This window comes from Blennius ocellaris (assembly GCF_963422515.1).
Source record: "Blennius ocellaris genome assembly, chromosome: 3".
Classification (NCBI taxonomy): Eukaryota; Metazoa; Chordata; class Actinopteri; order Blenniiformes; family Blenniidae; genus Blennius; species Blennius ocellaris.
In genome coordinates this window covers 28,381,624-28,400,357 of record NC_137652.1, presented here as the reverse complement: position 1 = coordinate 28,400,357, position 18,734 = coordinate 28,381,624, and the positions used below count along the sequence as shown (strand labels likewise).

Genomic DNA, 18,734 nt, shown 5'->3' with positions numbered 1-18,734 from the left:
ATCTCATGGCAGTTGGAAAATATTTAGATCACTGTGATTACTGTATTATTAAAAAGAAAACAAATGCATGTAGCACTAACAAGGGTATTGTATGTTTCTCCCCACCAAGTCTTTTTCTCTCCTCTCCTCTCCTCCATCCTTTCACCCCGACCGGTCCTCAGAATTCCTCCACCTCTAACTCTAGTTTCTACAAAGTTTCTCCCTGTTGGGAGTTTTTCTTTTCCACAGTCACAAACACACCTGCTTGCTCATGTGGATATGTTGGGCTTTTCTATTCTCCCTATAAAAGCACATTGGAATGACTGTAATGTATTTAAAAATGTCTTTCTTTTAAAAAAAGAAAAAGAAATACTGCTGTGAGGCCGTTGACTAGGGAGCGACCCGAGGACCTGGTTCTGCAGGCAGGTGGACTCGCCCTGCGGGACTCAGTGTGGGCCTGGACCAATCAAACGGCTCTGCAGGAAGCCGACGGGCTGCATTCCTCACCCAGGTTGTCCTATTGTTGATCCGCGGCCGAGAGAGACGCCCTGATCCCTCGGTGATATGTGGAGAGTCGCCCGTGACCACGAGGGTCAGGACATTACGTCCCTCCACGTTTCCCCACTTTCTGCCACTGTGGACAGCGGACACGGTGTGGAGGTGCACCGGAGGCTTTCTGGGTGTGGGAGGATGTGACAAGGTTGAATCGGGATGTCGTGTCAGACTCTGATTACATTCTGTGATTTAAAAGAAAATTTTTTTTTCAAAGGTAGGCACAAAAATAAAGATGATGTGCGACCGAATTTCCGAATTTCTACACGTTCTACATATTTGCCACACAAAACTTCAGGTTTGGATTCATATACATGCAGACAGACGTCTCCGCTCCCAAACCCTTTATGAAGACGTACCAACCATCACCACGTCCAGCCTCAGTCACACACACCCTGTAGCTTCCTCCCCGTTCTTCATCCCTGTGCTTGGTTAATATCACTTCATCCTTGGAGGTCGAGAGCGAGAGAGAGCGAGAGAGAGAGAGAGCGAGAGAGAGAGAGAACAGGTCGGTCCGGTCCTCAGTGAGGTGGATGTCTGGGCGTGGACACCAGGGAGGAGCCTCGGGGGTTCAACCTTGCGGTGACAGCGGTGTGTGTGTCGTGTACAAGTCTGAGTGAGAGAGAGGAGGCCAGGAGAGCACAGGGTGAGGAGGAGGAGGACACACGCCACACCGGGAGTAAAAGCAGAGACACAGTGAAGAGACTTTTTCTTTTTTTCTTTTTGGTTTAATTTTGCCGTGTGGGACCCGCTGCCTGACCCGCCGCCAAACACGTCAAGATGCTTCGTAAGAAGGAGAAGGAGGTTCCCAAGGACGGGACGCTCAGGGTGTCGGGCAAGATGAGCAAGTGAGTTGGTTTTTCCCCCTCCGGCTGCACCTCGCTCACTTTTCCCCCTCCTCCTGCTCCTCCACTGCTCCAAACACCTGTGTCATGTTTCCTCTGCTTGCTTTCTTCCTTCCTTTCTTCCTTTCTGATGGAACGTCTTCACCGACGACCAGCGTCGAGTGACGGAAGCCAAACAGAGGCCGAGGTCAGGGTCACTTTGCAAACAGTCGGGATGCTTCCCCTCCGTCACCGTGGGAAAGACGGAGACGGAGGGGAAGAGTCCGCCCCGCTCGCCGTCCTCCCCCTGCCCGTGAAGCGTCGGACACATAAAACTAAGCCCAGATGTGACGACGTCTCCAAGTAGGAAACCTGAAAAGCGCAGTTTCAAATATCACAGAGGTTAAAAGCGGTTACGTGTTCGGGGAAAACGCCGACCCGGGTTGGACTTTAGGGACACTTGTTGGCTTCCAGCCGGAGGTTTGACCTTTAACCTTTCTGCTGAGGCGTGACGCTGGGCGTTGGCCCCAAAACGACGCCGTCGTTCCCATAGCAAATAATTGTTCAATCATCATGGCGGCGACGCGGTTGTTCATTTGTTTTTCAGCTCTGGTGTAAAACACAGTGTTTATTGTCTGGCCACGCCTTCATGAATACCTGAGAACACGATTGGGTTTAGATCTTTGGGGTAATGATGTCTGCGCTCTGCAGGTAATTGACGGGTTCTACTAATGTTCTAATGTTCCTTTCACAGCACTTTTAAAAAAAAGAAAGAAAACAAAGCTGGTGAAAAGCGAGTGAAGTACAGAAGCAAGTACAGGAACAAGTAGAACTGAACCCCAGAACGTCCACCATGGAAGTTCTCATTAGAGCAGAGTTTAGTATGAAAGAGAGGCTGATATAAATATTATTTAAAGTTTCAAGTAAATGAATATAAGTCAAAGTAACTGAACTATAAAGTTGAGACTTCTCACTGAAGCCACTGATGAGAACCGGCCAGCTGTGGCGCTCATCTTCATCTTCCTGTGGCCATTGAGCTGGCTGAGTCTCGCTTTGATTCAATATCGTTTATATTTATGTTCATGTAAAAAAAAAAACCCAAAAAAAAAACGATTGGCTGTATGTGCTTTGTTGAGCTGCAGGGACGAGGTGAAAGCTTCGCCCACCCAGGGAGTGTTTCTGCTCCGAGCTTTGTGATCCGGTGACGAAGAAGAAAAAATACAAATGCTGACAAGCCCTGGTGAATTATGTGGGTTATCCAGTTTTCCTAGTTTGGATCTGAATCAGCTGGAGCTGCTCAGCAGTTTAGTGTCTCACAATTACTCATCCATCCCCGAGGATTTAAAAAGAATCCCCTTTATAAAAAATGCACTTATACACAGTCGTCTCAAATCCACTCATTAGATATAACGCCTCAAATGATTAAGCTTTATTTAACACGTTTGCGTTTGTACGCTCCTTTTCTAGCCACTGTAATTCCCAATAATCCTGTTGAACGTGAATGTTCTGAGGGTTTGTGCATCAAGACATTTACTTTCTAAAAAACAAAAAGAAAGAAAAGAGTTGAACTTGCAGGAAGCCTTCAGGTTGTTTGAATCACGGCTGATGTGTGCAGAACTCCTTCACTTGGCTTCGTTCCTTCTTTAGGCGTGAAACTGTTTGTGTATTGATGCAGGAGTGATTTGATCTCTGCATTGTATTATTGATCATTGCACCACAGACTTGAAGGTATTGCAAACTGCAAAACATCAAGAGGGTCCGCTTCAGAAAAATAGATATAACAATATTACAGAGACATAAAACAGGAGGAATCCGTCTTCCTCAAAAAAAAAAAATGAAACTACTGATTGTTTTGAAATCCAAGCCGTCAAATCAGAAAAGATTTTTATTGTATATGTGTTATATGCTGATTCATAAACATTCTGATTGCATTCAAATCCCTTCTTGGTTACCACACACACACACACACACACACACACACACACACACACACACACACACACACACACACACACACACACACACACACACACACACACACACACCCCAACATGTCAATTGGCTTCATGGTTTTAGATGATCTCTTCATACCAGCCTGCCCAGTCTGCACCTCCTCCACCGCCCTGCTCCCTTTGTCTGGCCGAGACATTAGTTTACGTTCTTCAGCCACAATGGAGGGAGGGAGGGAGGGAGGGAGAGAGGGAGGGAGGGAGGGAGGGAGGGAGGGAGGGAGGGAGGGAGGGAGGGACGGTCTCACTGGGAAAAAAATGACCAGAATCTGAGGAACGCCTCGGGTGTGACTGGCAAGGTGGAAATCTCAGTGTTGAACCGACGCCATCTTAAATGCTCCGGAAACCGTGTGTGTGTGTGTGTGTGTGTGTGTGTGTGTGTGTGTGTGTGTGTGTGTGTGTGTGTGTGTGTGTGTGTGTGTGTGTGTGTGTGTGTGTGTGTGTGTGTGTGTGTGTGTGTGATTCATCTGCACACTATGGATCTGCATTAGGGAAAACTGCCTCCATGAGAACAGCATTAAAAAAAAAAAACCTTCCAAAAAGTGTCTCTCACTTTTCATTTCGTTTATTTAAATGACGTTTCCATCAGGTGATTCACTATGACTTTGATAAAAATCAAACTGAGGACCTCCCTTCATCCAGAAATGTGATTTCAGTGTAAAATATGTTGTTTACCAATGTGCGTGGAGCTTCTTCAGGAACCAACATATCACCCGGGAAGATAAGAGCTGTGGTCTGTACATGACAAAGTCCTCTGAACTCCTCCTGGGTCTAACCCCCCCCCCCCCCCCCTCTTCTCCCTCTCTGCAGGGAGCAGGCCAGCAGCTTGGCCCTCCTCGTGGCCCAAATGCAGAAGAACGCCGACACGGTGGAGAAAGACATCCTCCGTGCCGAGGGGCTGCTGGCTGTGGTGAGCAAAACCAACGCACTCTCTGAAAACACTGCCGGCAGACCTCAGGAGGCCTGTGACCCAAAAAAATCAAATAAAACATTCGTGGAATGTGGTGTTTCCTTCCGACAGGACGCTGAAAACGACAAGAACGAGCTGCCCCTCCAGCACAAGAACAAGGTGTCGGAGGACCTGACGGAGGCCGAGGGGCTGGTGAAGGACCTCTTCATGGACATCGACAGCCTCAAGAAGCTCAAACACCCGCAGGCGAAAGAGATCAACGCCGAGTGAGTTGATGGAGGGTGGAGAGTAAAGACGACAAACTAGAAGTGGGGGGGGGGTTTGGTAGTTTAGTCCCTGAATGTGGTCTTGACGCTCCATCTTTCACTAGAGGTGTGAAACCCAGAGTCTTCCCTCTCTGTCCCCTCCAGTGTCATCCGGCTCCACGACCGCTGGCTGAAGGACTGTCTCTTCTACCGGGACATCTACGAGCAGATCGACGACGTGTCGCTGATGCCCCTCATCGAGTGGGGGCCGGTCTTCAGCGAGAAGCAGGTCAGTTGGCAGTGATTCACTGTGAGCTCCGGCCACCAGACGAGACCACACTGACCTCAAGCTCATTGTTCTGATCACGTCGCACGAAACCGTGACGTTTGGACAAGTTTACTTTAATCACAAAGTGTTTCTCTCTTTTCATGCTGACACTGAAATAGTTTACCACCAATTGGACGATTTTATTCTGTTTGAATAGAAGTTGTTTAAAAAAAACTGTGTCCAACTTAGAATTCCCTCACTTGACTGCTATTTATTTCATAAACATTAACACATGGGGGCTATTAAATCACATAAACCATGAAACGTAGGGATGTTGTTTTCATGAACCTTAACAAACAACAAGAAGTTAGTTGTAATGGTTCTGTGATTCTAATGATTTCTGAGGGACTCAGATCGGCTGTTCAATAATCAGCTGTACTAATAAATAATAATAATAATAATAATAATAAGAATAATAAACAATAATAATAATAACATCAACAATAATATTAATAGTTACATTATTATTATGATATTAATAATAATAATAATAATAATAATCAGCTGTACAAATAAATAATCATAATATTAATAGTTGCATTATTATTTATATTAATAATAATAATAATAATAATAATAATAATAATCAGCTGTACAAATAAATAATAATAATATTATAGTTACATTATTATTATTTTATTATAATATTATTATTATTATTAATAATAATAATGTAATAATAATAATAATAATAATCAGCTGTACAAATAGATAATAATAACATCAAAAATAATATTAAGAGTTACATTATTATTATTATATTATTATTATTAATAATAAAATAATCAGCTGTACAAATAAATAATAATAATGCAACTATTGATATTATTGTTGATGTTATTATTATATTAATAATAATAATAATAATAATAATAATAATAATAATAATAATGATAATAATCAGCTGTACAAATAAATAATAACATCAACAATAATATTAATAGTTACATTGTTTTCATTAATCATCATCATCATCATCATCATCATCATCATCATCATCATAATCATAATCATCATAGTAATAATAATAATAATAATAATATTTGAGGATGTTTTGAGTGAATTTAAACAATGGGGGACAGAAACAGTCCAGTGAGGCTGGTCGACCATGAAAATCACTAAAAAACACGGATTTAAACCTGTAAAAGTAATTTAATTTGAATACGAATCGAAGGTGATGTCTGGTGTTCAGACATCCCCACGTCTTGCTCTGGAGCACAGTGACGTTATTATCTGCCGGTCGGTTGTGTGTCACACGGCCACGTCTCTGAATTGTCCTTCGCCTGAATTGTCCTTCTCGGCCCTCAGAAAATGGTGAATAACGAGGAGTTCGGCCCCTCCATCGCGGACCTGGAGAAGCAGATCGCCAATCACAACATCCTGCACAAGGAGCTGGAGTCGTACAACCCGCAGCTCTGCGTCAACTCGGCCGGCAGCAAGGTGACAGAATGTCTCTTCACGGAAACAGGAAACCATCCGGGTGTCGGGACGAGTTGTCAAAAAACCGTTTTCACTCACTCGTCATCACGATTTTGTCTCTCTAAAACGTCACTTTCTTGTCTTGCAGGAGAAATTTAATGCCCTGAAGAAAGAATACAACACATTGCTGGTGAGTTGCTTTGTTCACATCTTTACCTCTTTTTTTTTAATGATATTAAATAAGGAAAATTAATTTATAGATAGAAAACACTATGTTTTTTTTATATTTTTTTATTTTTTTATTTTTTACTTTTATTTCTATTCTATTGCATTTTATAATATTCCTAGATACCAGATTGCTGCAACAAAACAATTTCCCTTCGGGGATGAATAAAGTAATTATCTTATCTTATCTTATCTTATGTAGATATATATTATATATATATATTGATCATATTTGGGTTCCAGCATGCAGGTATCATCATGACAGACTATCATCAAGAATGATCTTATTTTCTTAACAACAGATACACATTAAAGCGCCTCGTTTTTCACTTGATGATCTTTTCTTTTGCTTCCAGGAAAACTCCAAGTGGCGCCGCCACTACCTGAACAGCCTGTACGAGTACATGCAGGGCAGCAACAAAGAGCTGGCCTTCCTGCGGGAGGAGCAGGACAAGATCAAGACGCAGGACTGGAGCGACCGCATCGTGGACCCGGCTGACGTTCGCAGGCGCTATGAGGTCGGTACTTGGCGGGGGGGAAACACGCACATCCTGGTGCAGCCTGGCGAGTCCAGAATGATCACGGGTGATTCAACGTTTCTCGCAGAACTTCAAGAACAACAGTCTGCTGGCCCACGAGGGCGAGGTGAACAAGCTCCAGGACGAAGGGGACAGACTCATCGAGCTCAACCATCCTGCCAGTGACACCATAAAGGTGACTTGAAATGAAATGAATGAGTCTTTATTTTTTTTATTATTGTTATTTTTTTAATTTAAAAAGAAAGACTTTTTTAAATACTTTACAGTCATTCCAATGTGCTTTTATAGAGAAAATAGAAAAGCCCAACATATCCACATGAGCAAGCAGGTGTGTTTGCGACTGTGGAAAGGAAAAATTCCCAACAGGGAGAAACTTTGTAGAAACCAGAGTCAGAGGTGGAGGAATTCTGCTGACCGGTTGGGGTGAGAGGATAGAGGAGAGGAGAGGAAAGACAGAGAAAGACTGGGTGGGGAGAAACATACAATACCCTTGTTAGTGATACATACATTTTTTTTCTTTTTAATAATATAGTAATCACAGTGATCTAAATATTTTCCAACTGCCATGAGATGAAACCAGCCTGAGCAACAACAGAGCAAAAAACAAAATAATCACAACAATTATAACAAAAGCAAAAACCAAAGGACACAAAACAAAGAAAGAAAAAAAAAAGAAAAGAGAAAAACAGAACAAAACAAAAAAACAAAAACAAAAAAAAAACAAAAACAGGAAAAGACAAAAAAGAAAAAGAAAAACCACCAACCACAACAATAACTAAAAAAAAAAAGCAAACAACAACTTGATTTAGAAAATTAACAGAACAATCTCGTCAATGAGGAGTGGAAGTGTGTGTGTGTGTGTGTGTGTGTGTGTGTGTGTGTGTGTGTGTGTGTGTGTGTGTGTGTGGTTTGTCCTCTGGATGTGAATGGAACTGTTGTGGGGGGGTCCTCAGTACCACCCCGGGGGCCGAATGAGTCTTCAAACGTGGCCTCAACCCAGGCTAACTCTCTGTGCTTCACATCCAGAACCAAAGAGAATCCGTGCGAGGCGAGTGGCAGAAGTTCCTCAACCTCTGCATCTGCCAGGAGACTCACCTGGACAATGTGGAGGAATACAAGAAGGTGGGTCACGATGGAGAACGTTCGCATCTGATGCACGAGATGTGAGAGGAGTCACTGGTTCAGACCGTCGTTCCCTCCACAAGTCAAAGAGGTTCCGCGTCTTGTTTCAGTACCAAATGGACACGGAGCAGCTGTCGCAGAGTCTGAGCAAACTCAACACCAGCCTGGACCCCAAGGCCGTCAGCAAGAAGAGCAACTCGGAGACGCTGCTGCAGCTCGAGGTGAATCACGATGACGTCACCGCCAGCGTTTATCCTCCTTCAGGGAAGACGAGTCAAAGGGCTGAAAGAAAGAGAGGGACACCTTCATCCTGGACCGACTGTCCAAGAACAGTGTGTGCAGGGAGCGAAGGCTAACTCATCATAAAGACAGGGACGAGACTTCTAGATTTCATCAGTCTATTCATCATGAAATACATGCAAATAGGTTCAAAACTAGCTGAGGAAAACATCTCCATAAAGGATAGCCATGGATTCATGGAACCTCTTTATGACCACAGGAGACTTAAATATTCATATCATTGTTGTAGAGTTGTGTCGACACCTTAAAAGTTGTCCAAAATCATTAAATGTCTCATCAGATGTCACACAATGAAAATATATTTCATGACGTGGAAAATCTTCTTAGTCGTTTTAAAAACAATGGAAAGCAGGATTGGATTTGTTGTGTGGAATATTCCTGAGCATTCAGGAAACTCCAGGCTTGAGAAGTGTTTCTCCCTCAGTGTCTTATTTGTAAGACGACTTGTCGCCCCACCAGAGTGAGGAAAGCACCATGCAGAACAACGAGCAGCTGCTGTCCGACCTGAGGAGGCGCAGCACCACCATCAACCCTCTGAAGCTGCGCCGCAGCGCCCCCAGCAGGTCCGTCACGGTGGAGTCGCTGTGCGACTGGGACGGAGACGAGGTGAACTTCTCCTTTGGTGCAACCCATTTGGACGAGCTCTCCCGTTTTGCCGAGCAACCGCTCAACTTTACTGTTCTGCCGCCACCGTCCAGGGCACCCTGACCAGAGGAGAGAAGTTCAGCCTGAGGTCAAACTCGGGCGACGACTGGGACGTCGTCGCCTCCAATGGAGTGACCAAGACCGTCCCGGGAGCCTGTTTCCAGATCCCTCCGCCTGACCCCGAGGCCATCGACAGAGTGGACCTGTAAGTAATGCTGGGCTGTGATTAGAATCACTAGTGTGTCATTTCTTTCATGATTTTTGTCACCTCCTCTGCATGTTCCCTCCACCAGTTTGGGCAGTGAGCTGGCCGACATGAAGAAGAGACGGACTGCTCTTGCAGCGTCACTGAAAACTCCCAAAATCGACATGGCCAGGAGCCTGCAGTCAGGTTATTGTCCACAATAATGTTGCTTTCATAAGCCACCCAGCCACTGGTTTCAGTGAGAGACGGCGGCCTCCAGATGAATCAGTGCACGTGTTTCCCCCCTGCAGCCCCGGTGTCCTCGGCCCCGCTGGACCCCAAAGCGTTAGCTCTGGCTCAGCAGCTGGACAAGCTGGACGGTGACCTGGACAATGCGGAGGAAGGCGTGCTGGGCCGCCTGCGGACCCCACTGGACCGCAACAACCCCGTCTCAGATTTGGCCGACAGGCTGAGGAAGCAGGAGGTGAGATGGGGAAAACAAAAAAAAAAAAAACAACCTCAAATCAGCACCAACAGCTTGAAAATGTCAATTGATATGAGCCTCAGCACACATTTACTGCATTCAAACTAATATGGGGGTATATCTTTTTATTTTGAAATTCTTCATTTTTGGTCGCACTTTTAGATTTGTATTTTGGATTTAGTTTTAAATTACTGTTGTCGTTACCTTTTCTTTCATCCTGAACCATATAAAAAATTATAATTTGATCACATTGTTCAGTCCATATGACAAGCCATTGTTGAGCTGTAACCAGGAGTTGCTGCTTCTTCTGGCCTCTTCAGGCTATTTGCATGAACATAATGTCAAGTAGTAATGCTGTAGAACAGTGGTTCTCAATTATTTTCTGTCATGCCCTCCCTAGAGGACAAAAAAATGTTCAGCTCCCCCCCGAATTGTACTACCATTGAGAACCTGATAATATGTATTTATTTATCTGTATAAATCACTGTATGAGTTGCTGGCACCAGCATTCTGCATACAATCGCCTGATTATCAAAATAAATTAATAAAATGAGCTGGAGGCCCTTTTTTTATCGTTCAAGCATGAATAAAGACACTAATAGTGAAAGTCGCGCCTGCCTCCCGCCCCCCCCTGACACCCCACCACGCCCCCCAGTGAGAAGCACTGCTGTAGAACAACAACAACATGTACATCCCCAGACATTTCTTTGCAGCATCACAGTTTAAAAAGTCGGAGGTCTGGATAGAAAATTATAATCTGACGTTTGCTTCTTCTTTTTTTTTTTAACAGCAAGCTGCAAAAGATCTGAAGGCTCTGGAGCAGCAGAAGGCAGCCGCCCAGGCCAACCTGCAGCCACTGTTGTCCAAAGACCCCAGCGGTACTTCCTTGGGACTGCCACTCAAACTCAGCGCTGCCGACAACAAGTACGACAGCGTCGCTGGACTGGCCGACCTCTACAACAAAAAGTAAGCGCACGCTGGCGTTGCATGGAGTCTTTATACAGTTGAAGTACAATTAAATGTATAGATCTTATATACTCCGTACAATATAATGCAACCATCTGGTCTTCCTGGATTTCTCCAGCTATTGTGCTTCGTGGGGTAATTATAGTATATCAAACACGACTTTTGTCTTTTTATCAGAGCAAATGCGTCTCTGGAGCTGGAGAATCAGATTAGAAAGGTGGATGGTATCGTCTCTGGGTTTGAGGAAAAGCTGAGTGAAGATGGACCAATAGCAGACGTCCCGAATGCTCTTCAAGCACGGACTGACGACATCCAGGTAAGAAAGTCAGCGTCTCCACTGCGCGACATCACCGCAACACAACCAGCGACGCGCTCAAGCGATTAATGTGTCTCCTCTGACGTGTCCAGTACCAGAAAAAGGCTGTGGCAGCGGCGCAGCCCGACATGAAGAAGTTGAGTAAGGATCTGGAAAACACAGAGCAGCTGTGCAGCTCTCTGCAGCAGGGCTACCAGGAGTACTGTCCCGACATCGACCGCCAGAGAAAGGAGGTCAAGGACCTACAGAGCCGCTACACAAACGTTGCAAACCAGCTGAAAGACAGGTGAGCAGAGACAGACCGGAAACGCTTCCGTAAACCAACGGGTCCGGTCACGTCAGTCAGTATAAGAGGGGTTTGATTCCAGAACAACCCAACACCCGTTGACCCACACCGAGACGTCAAGACAGTCGCTCCTTTATTTGGTGAAACGCTCATCTTCGGCCCAATTCCAACAATAAGGAGGGAAATAAAATGTTTCTTTTACTGCACTGCTCTTTTCTTTAACATGTAATCACCATACCTTCCCCATCCACCGAGTCAGAAACGGGCATGTTCTTTTATTATGTAACACTAAATTTAGGTTGCAATACCTTCTCTGTGTTCTGTTCCTCTCAGAGAGAACATCTTACTGGAGGCAGCAAGCAAGGATCAGGAGTTCCACAACACCAGCAAATCCCTGAACTCATACCTGAACAGCCTGCCTGACAACCAGATAAACGCCAGTGACGATTTGTCCCAAATCGCATCCAAGCAGAGCGCCCAAGAGGTAAGGCAACCTCCGGACCCCACAAACCCGAGCCACGACTCCTGTCCTCTACTCAGAGTACAACTGCAGATATTCAATTATTATTTGTTCAATTTAACACCTTAAAATGATGTTTGATGAACTTTTTTTCCACTTCAGAGGTTGATGGATGACCTGAAGAGGAAGGAAAGTGACCTGGACAGAGCATCTGATCTCTCTCATGACCTGCAAGATCTCCTCAATGTAAGACTCCAGTAAATGACCAGACAATGCAAGAATTGTGTCTGTGTGATGTTTGTCGCAAACCTTTATGTAAACTCAAACGCTCATTCAAAAAGTAAAAGACATAATCTGCTACTTCACCTTTGAGATAAAATCTCATTGTAACCTCTTTAGCATTTAATCTTAAAATGAATTTAGTAACAAACCACAAATGGTAGAAATAGTCCTGAATGAGAGAGCTAAACGTTGAATCCTGTGTTCTGCGCAGGAGTACGACGGCAACGTTGACCGATACAACAGTATACTTGAGGATGGCGGTGCCACCATTCCGAAGAAGCCTCGTTTGCTCACACTTAACGAAGCCGTTCAGAAAGAGGTAACATTTTTAGGATTTGACAGCATTTGAAGTTGTGAAATTTTGTAAAGGATTTTAAAAAAAAACGATGGATGGCTTGTTTATTGCAGGAAAAAGATCTGTTGAACCGCTATGCTGAAGCAACGGCTGAAAACACCCAACGCCAAAAACAGATGGGATTGGCTAATAATCTGCTTTTACAAGTAAGAAAAAAATACTGATTTAATAAACGTATCGTGCTTTCTTGGACTATGACTGCATCGTAATACCTAAGCTACAACAGCTCATTGACAATCATTGATTTTTCACTTCCCGCTGCAGAATGAAGAGAAGGTGCAGATGGTGGCACAGCAGCAGGTTCAGCTTGAAAATGCACAAAGGTCCGCTTCTGAGACTGAGAGTCTGCTTAGAGAGATAGAAGAAGCAAAGGAGAGGACAATTCACTCAGAGACAAACCTGCGAACCTTCAAAACCAGGCTGATGTCGCTGGAGAATCGCAGGGGGGTGGAGCGCATCGAAGAGAAGGAAGTACTGCAGTACTACCGCGACCCCAAACTGGAAAGTGATTTGACTGACCTCAAAACCAAACTGAATGAAGAGATCCTGAGGCGCAGCACTATCCACACGGAGGTTGAAGTGTACAACAGCAAGATCACCGTTCTAAATGATAACCGCAAAAAAACCCCACCCAAAATGGCAACTAGAGAGGTGACCGAGTTTGAGAAAGATCCCCAGCTGGATATCGAGGCAGCCAAGCTGAGAGATGAGATAGGAAGGACGAGAGATGAAAAGCGCGTGAAGGATGGGGAGCAGATTCAGATGAAGACAGAGGTGACAATCCTCCAGCAGAAGAGACCGCCCATCAAAGAGAGGGTGGTCAAGAAGGAAGTGGTGAAAGTGGAGAAGGACCCAGAGATGCTGAAGGCAGTGAGAACATTTGAGACGGAAATTTCTGAAGAGTCCAGCAAGAGCAAGATCATTAATGACGAGATCTTTCAGACGAGGCATGAGATTAACGCACTTGAGAGGTTGATTCCAAACATCCTACCTAAAGTCGTCACTAAAGAAGTCAAAAAGATTGAACAAGACCCTGAACTTATCAACGAAACTCGAAGGATCCATTCAAGCTTGGAAGAAGAGAGGCTTGAAAACACCTCCTTGTCGAAGATGGTGTCGGAGCTCCAGAACCGCTACCGAGAGGTTCAGGACTGGAAACCAAAAATAGAGGTGAAGGAAATTGTCAATGAGCTCTATCAGATAGATCCAAACACAGAGATGGAGATAATGCGCATGCGGAAAGAAATCCAAGACTCCAGTAAGAGGCGCACTGATATTGAAAGAGAAGTCACTCAGGTCACGAGCGAACTGAACATCGTTCGTTCCGAAAAGCCAAAAGTGGAAATGAAGGAAGTGCTCCAAGAGGTGGTGAAAGAGGAAAGAAGCCCGGAAAACCAGAGGGAGATCCAGAGGCTAAATGAGCAGGCGAACTATTTGCATACCCGTTATAACTCCCTCCAAGACCAGGTGAGAATCCTCAGAAGGGACAGGGATGAATGGAAGGCCGAGAAGTCCAAGGTCGAGACCAAACTCATTAACAAAGAAGTTATTAAGTACGAAGCCGATCCACTTCAAGAGAAAGAAGCGGACCGCTTGAGAAAGGACGTGCGAGACGAGGCGCAGATGCGCCGCTCAATTGAAGAGATGGTGTTTGACCTGCAGAACAAATACATCCAGATGGAGAGACAGAGGCCAGAGGAGAAAGTGGTTGTTCAGGAGGTCGTGCGGCTGCAGAAGGATCCCAGGCAAATGATGGAGCACGAGAGGCTCAGCCGGAGCCTGGATGATGAGGTAACGACTCGGCGTCAGCTGGAGCTCGAGATACAGCAGCTGAGGTCCAGAGTGGAAGACTTGCAGAGGACCCTCAGAGAGAGCCAAGATCACCAGAAGAGGATTCAAGCCGAGTCCGAGCTCAGAGAGATCCGACTGCGGATCACGCAGCTGGAAAACGCCCCGCCTCCCGTCGAGGAGAGCATTGTTGTTGAAGAGGTGCTGAAGGTGGAGAGGGATCCAAAACTAGAAAGGCTGACGAGTGGCTTGCGGACCGACTTTGACCAGGAGACCAGCAACATTCTGCGCATCGAGAGAGATATCCGGAACCTCATGCTCAGGCTCGAAATCCTCCGTAAAGAGAAGTCTGGTGAAAAGACTGTGTACAAAGAGGTTGTCCGTGTTGAGAAAGACCAGGCCGTTGAAGCAGAGAGGGATCGTCTCAGGGACCAAGTCAATCAAAACAGATTTGCCAGACAGGACCTGGAAGATGAAATCAGACGCCTGAATGATAAAATGACTCTCCTGTCGAGCTCCAAATCCAGCACCACCAGGGAAGAGACAAACCTCATTTTGAACAGAGACAGCTTGCAGAGAGAGAAGGACAGGCTCACTCGAGAGCTCAGAACACTTGAGACCACGAGACAGGACATCACCCTCAGTTTCCAGCAACAGAGTCGACTCAACAGCGAACGGAGTCAGTCTACCAGGCAGAAGAGCCTCAAGATGGACTCCGACGTCCAGCGCCTGGAAAGAGAGATCCTAGACGAAAAGGACAACATCCACATGAGAGACAGCACCATCCGTGAGCTTCTGGCGTATCTGCAGAAGGAGGACAACACAGAGACGAGGACCAAAGAGACCAACGTTTCCACCAAAATTACCATTTTGGATCCCGAAACCGGCAAAGACATGTCTCCCTATGACGCCTACGCCCGGGGCCTGATTGATCGCCTGCAGTACATCCAGCTGCAGGAGCTGGAGTGTGACTGGGAGGAGATCACCACAAAGGGACCCGACGGGGAAACGTCCGTGCTGCAGGATCGCAAGAGCGGCAAGCAGTTCTCCATCAGAGACGCCCTGAAGGAAGGAAGGCTGAGCGATTATGACTTACAACAGTACAGAAAAGGGAAGCTCCCCATCTCGGAGTTCGCCCTGCTGGTTGCAGGTGAGAACAAGAAGCAGCCCGTGTATAACTCCATCATCACAAACACAGCCAAATCAAACACTCTTAACTCAACCCCGAACGCGTCAGAGGCCTGCCCAGTGGCTGGAATAATGGATACAAACACCGACACCTGCTACACAATACGCAGCGCCGCCCTACGCAAACTGATCGACCCGACCACCGCTCAGAGGCTTTTGGAAGCACAAGCGGCAACAGGCGGGATCATTGACATCCAAAACAGCCAGAAATACCCGGTTTCCAAGGCGTCGGGTAGAGGCCTGATTGAAGAGAGTCAGCTTCAGAGGCTGCACAATGCCCAGAAAGCTTTCACCGGGGTCGAAGACCCCGTGACCAAGGAGCGCCTATCCGTGGGAGAGGCTGTTCAGAAAGGCTGGATGCCAAAGGAGACGGCAAGTCGCTTCATGGAGGCCCAGCACCTGACCGGAGGCCTGGTCAATCCCAGCAATGGCAAGAGAGTAAGCATCATGGAAGCCATCGAGTCCAAGATGATCGACAGCACAATGATGAGGGAGCTTCAGTCGGAGTCGTCCTACATCAAAGATATCGTGGACCCGATCTCCAAGGAGAGGATCAACTACAAACAAGCTCTGGATCGCTGCAAGAGAGACCCCGTGTCTGGCCTCCCCATGCTGCCCGCCTCCTCCAAAGAGTCTGGCTACAATTCCACGTACAGCGCTAATAAATATGCAAGATTCTAAATGTGTCTGCTGGTTGAAGTTAACTGGTCATGTGGAGCGTTTCCCTGAAAATGTATGACTACTTATGGGAGATCCATGCTTATTATGCAATGTACATTTAGACTCAGGAAACGCGTTCTCTCCCGCAAAGCTTTCTGTCTCGCTAAACAACTGCCGCCGAGTTGCTTTTGTTTACCAAACATGTCTGATATGGGCAAGCGTTTGTTTTTGTTTCTTCTTTTTTTTTTTGTGGATGTAATTTAAAAACGATGCCTTGTTATATTTGGGATACTGGGACATGGTGCAATGCTACTTGCCAGGATTGATTTTATTCTGTATTACTCTTGGGCTATCCTTGACACTGTTCACTTTAAACTCAATCTTTGTTTGTTTATGAAGGAACGAGTATCAATAAATTTAAATTATAAACCGTACAAAAAGAAGCTTGGACTTTCACTGTTGCAGGTTTCCACCACCAGCCTCCCAGCACTCTTCCCAGTGGGAACAGAAACACACAAAGTCCACACGAACACTACATTTGCTGATAACGCAACAAAAGGCCACTCCTGCAATGCTTTCAAGTGAAGCGCTCACAATTTCTTTCAACACAGAGGAGCAGTGCTGACTTCAAAGGGTTGCATAATGGCACTGACGTGACAAAACACACACCATGTAATATTTTACGTCACAGTACAGTAACTCTTTCATTATGAATGTGAATACTTGTGCCCTTTTAGCAGAAATAATACAAAAAAATCAGGTATGTCCCGTTTCACCTTTGTGAAAAATACTACCATTTTTTTTTTTTTTTTTTTTTACATTATTTGGGATAAGTGAACAAGAAGGCCATAGTCCCAGGCTCCAGTAGCCAAATGGCGGCCACTGATTTGCGAGCAGGAGGTCAGAGAGAAACTAATGAATCAATAGAACATTGCTTATAAAACTCTGCTTTGATTTTATTCATTATTTGATTTACTTGATGTTTCTGGGCGATATAATTAGAACTCTGACAAAACCTCTGGAGTATAAGATAATATATATTCTTTATGCTTGCCGTTTTATTTTCTGAAATGAATCGGTCTGAGATATCACGGGAGGTAACACGACCCTCCACATACAAAGATCCCTGCAGGCATCTTGTCGACGTCACAGAAAAACAACACAAGCGGTAAATTCACACAATTTAGAGAACTGGAAAAACGTCTTCGCCTAAAAATGACAGCCAAGATTTATTAGTGGTTGTTAATGAACTAGTTGACTGATAGAAGAAACATTCAAACTTCATATAACGACGTACAGATCTGTCATGAGAGAAGCAAGAAAATCAAGCATTTAATTTCAATGGACATCTTTTCCTGAGAATTTATTTGTCTCTTTCATTCATAAATCAAAGACTCATAACAAAACATTGCGATTATTCGACAACAAAAAGTGAGAAATCTCATTAAAACCCTCATTTGGGACTTGATGAAGTGCAGAAAGTTTATGTCAGGTCATTTATCCGATCCTGACCAGGTTGCATCTCCAGATTGTGCAGATTGGGCCAGTTTGCACTGCCTCTCCTGGAAGAAGCTCCTCTGCTCTGCGACGGCTTTCTGCAGCAGGGCGATGTTGACACCGTCCACACAGTTCAGCACACGAGCCCGGACCGTCACGCCCACGCCTGCAGGACAACACAGGACACAAATAAAGGCTCCGAGGCTGTTCTCAATCATCCCTCTGCTGCTATTTTGCAAGAGTCGCGCTGGCGTTCAGTTGGTATCAGTGAATATTGTAAAGACTGTACAGTGTGTCGTCACTTCTAGTGGCTTCAGCCTGAACCTGTTTGATACCAAAGAAGCTTCAGTCTCTGTTGCGCTGACGTCTTTACACGACTTCTAACAACTAGTCAGTAAAAATTAGTGGTATCAAAAATAACATGTTCATTTAGTTAAAGGTGTACAGGAGGATGTTATACTTCCGGGTGGATCATCAAGACTATTGGTCCTCCCAATTGTCAATCATTCTGGTGACGTAAGGCGGTCGTACGTGCTCGTCCCCAGGTAGCGTGGATCTATTAGTTTTCACTTTCTGCGCATGCGCGCTTTCAGGTGTATATGGTGAGCTACGCCTTCAGCTAGCTCGCAGTTCTCATCGGGTACTTTGAAAATGGCAGAGGGTCGCAAGAGAAAAAGTGTCTTGGAAGTGTATGAGAAGAAGAGAAAGGCTTGGGAAGAGAGAAACAAGACCAGAGTGTTTGTGGCAGATTGTTTCACACGATGGCGCTGAAAGCCCAGGTTGGGCTTCCCACTGATGCTTCAGTCGCCAAGTTTCTACTCCACAGGTAAAGTTTGGCTTCTATTTGGAGAAATCCATTTCAAATCACTTCCAGTAAAAGTTATCTATGTCTATATTGTAACTTTCCAGGGTTGATTAGTTTGTTTTGTAATTTGCATCGTCAGTAGTTATTACGGTGAGCGATGCCGACTTGTGACTTGTAAACAGAGCGTGCACGAGGAGAACTGGGCTCGTGCATGTCTCTTTCACACGTTTTAGTAGGCGTTCCGTCTCGGGAGCAGGGAGAGCGTTGCGCATGTGCATTTTTTCAAAAGGTGGAGAGGGCGGTTCTTTCCTAAAATTCGGGAAAATCCTCCTGTATACCTTTAATTGATTTGAAACGTTTCATTTG

At 45.2% G+C, this 18,734-nt stretch overlaps 2 protein-coding genes across 2 annotated transcripts in view; one reads left to right on the top strand and one right to left on the bottom strand.

The window, feature by feature from the left end:
• Window positions 1–1,164: 1,164 nt before the first annotated feature.
• Window positions 1,165–16,499, top strand: evpla (envoplakin a). The gene is made up of 22 exons (XM_080521021.1): window positions 1,165–1,379; window positions 4,175–4,274; window positions 4,386–4,540; window positions 4,685–4,808; window positions 6,156–6,287; window positions 6,415–6,456; window positions 6,848–7,009; window positions 7,098–7,205; window positions 8,057–8,152; window positions 8,263–8,373; window positions 8,912–9,058; window positions 9,151–9,302; window positions 9,391–9,488; window positions 9,593–9,765; window positions 10,556–10,731; window positions 10,909–11,047; window positions 11,140–11,333; window positions 11,667–11,817; window positions 11,956–12,039; window positions 12,287–12,394; window positions 12,484–12,576; window positions 12,695–16,499. Exons 1-22 carry the CDS (start codon window positions 1,312–1,314, stop codon window positions 16,085–16,087), a joined length of 6,006 nt encoding a protein of 2,001 aa, XP_080377147.1. The 5' UTR covers window positions 1,165–1,311; the 3' UTR covers window positions 16,088–16,499.
• Window positions 16,500–17,410: 911 nt separating this feature from the next.
• Window positions 17,411–18,734, bottom strand: part of ten1 (TEN1 subunit of CST complex) — a 7,417-nt gene continuing 6,093 nt past the window's right edge. The window contains exon 3 of the mRNA XM_080520711.1: window positions 17,411–17,729. Coding sequence (XP_080376837.1) covers window positions 17,560–17,729 — 170 coding nt within the window. The 3' untranslated portion in view covers window positions 17,411–17,559. The remainder of the gene's footprint in view (window positions 17,730–18,734) is intronic.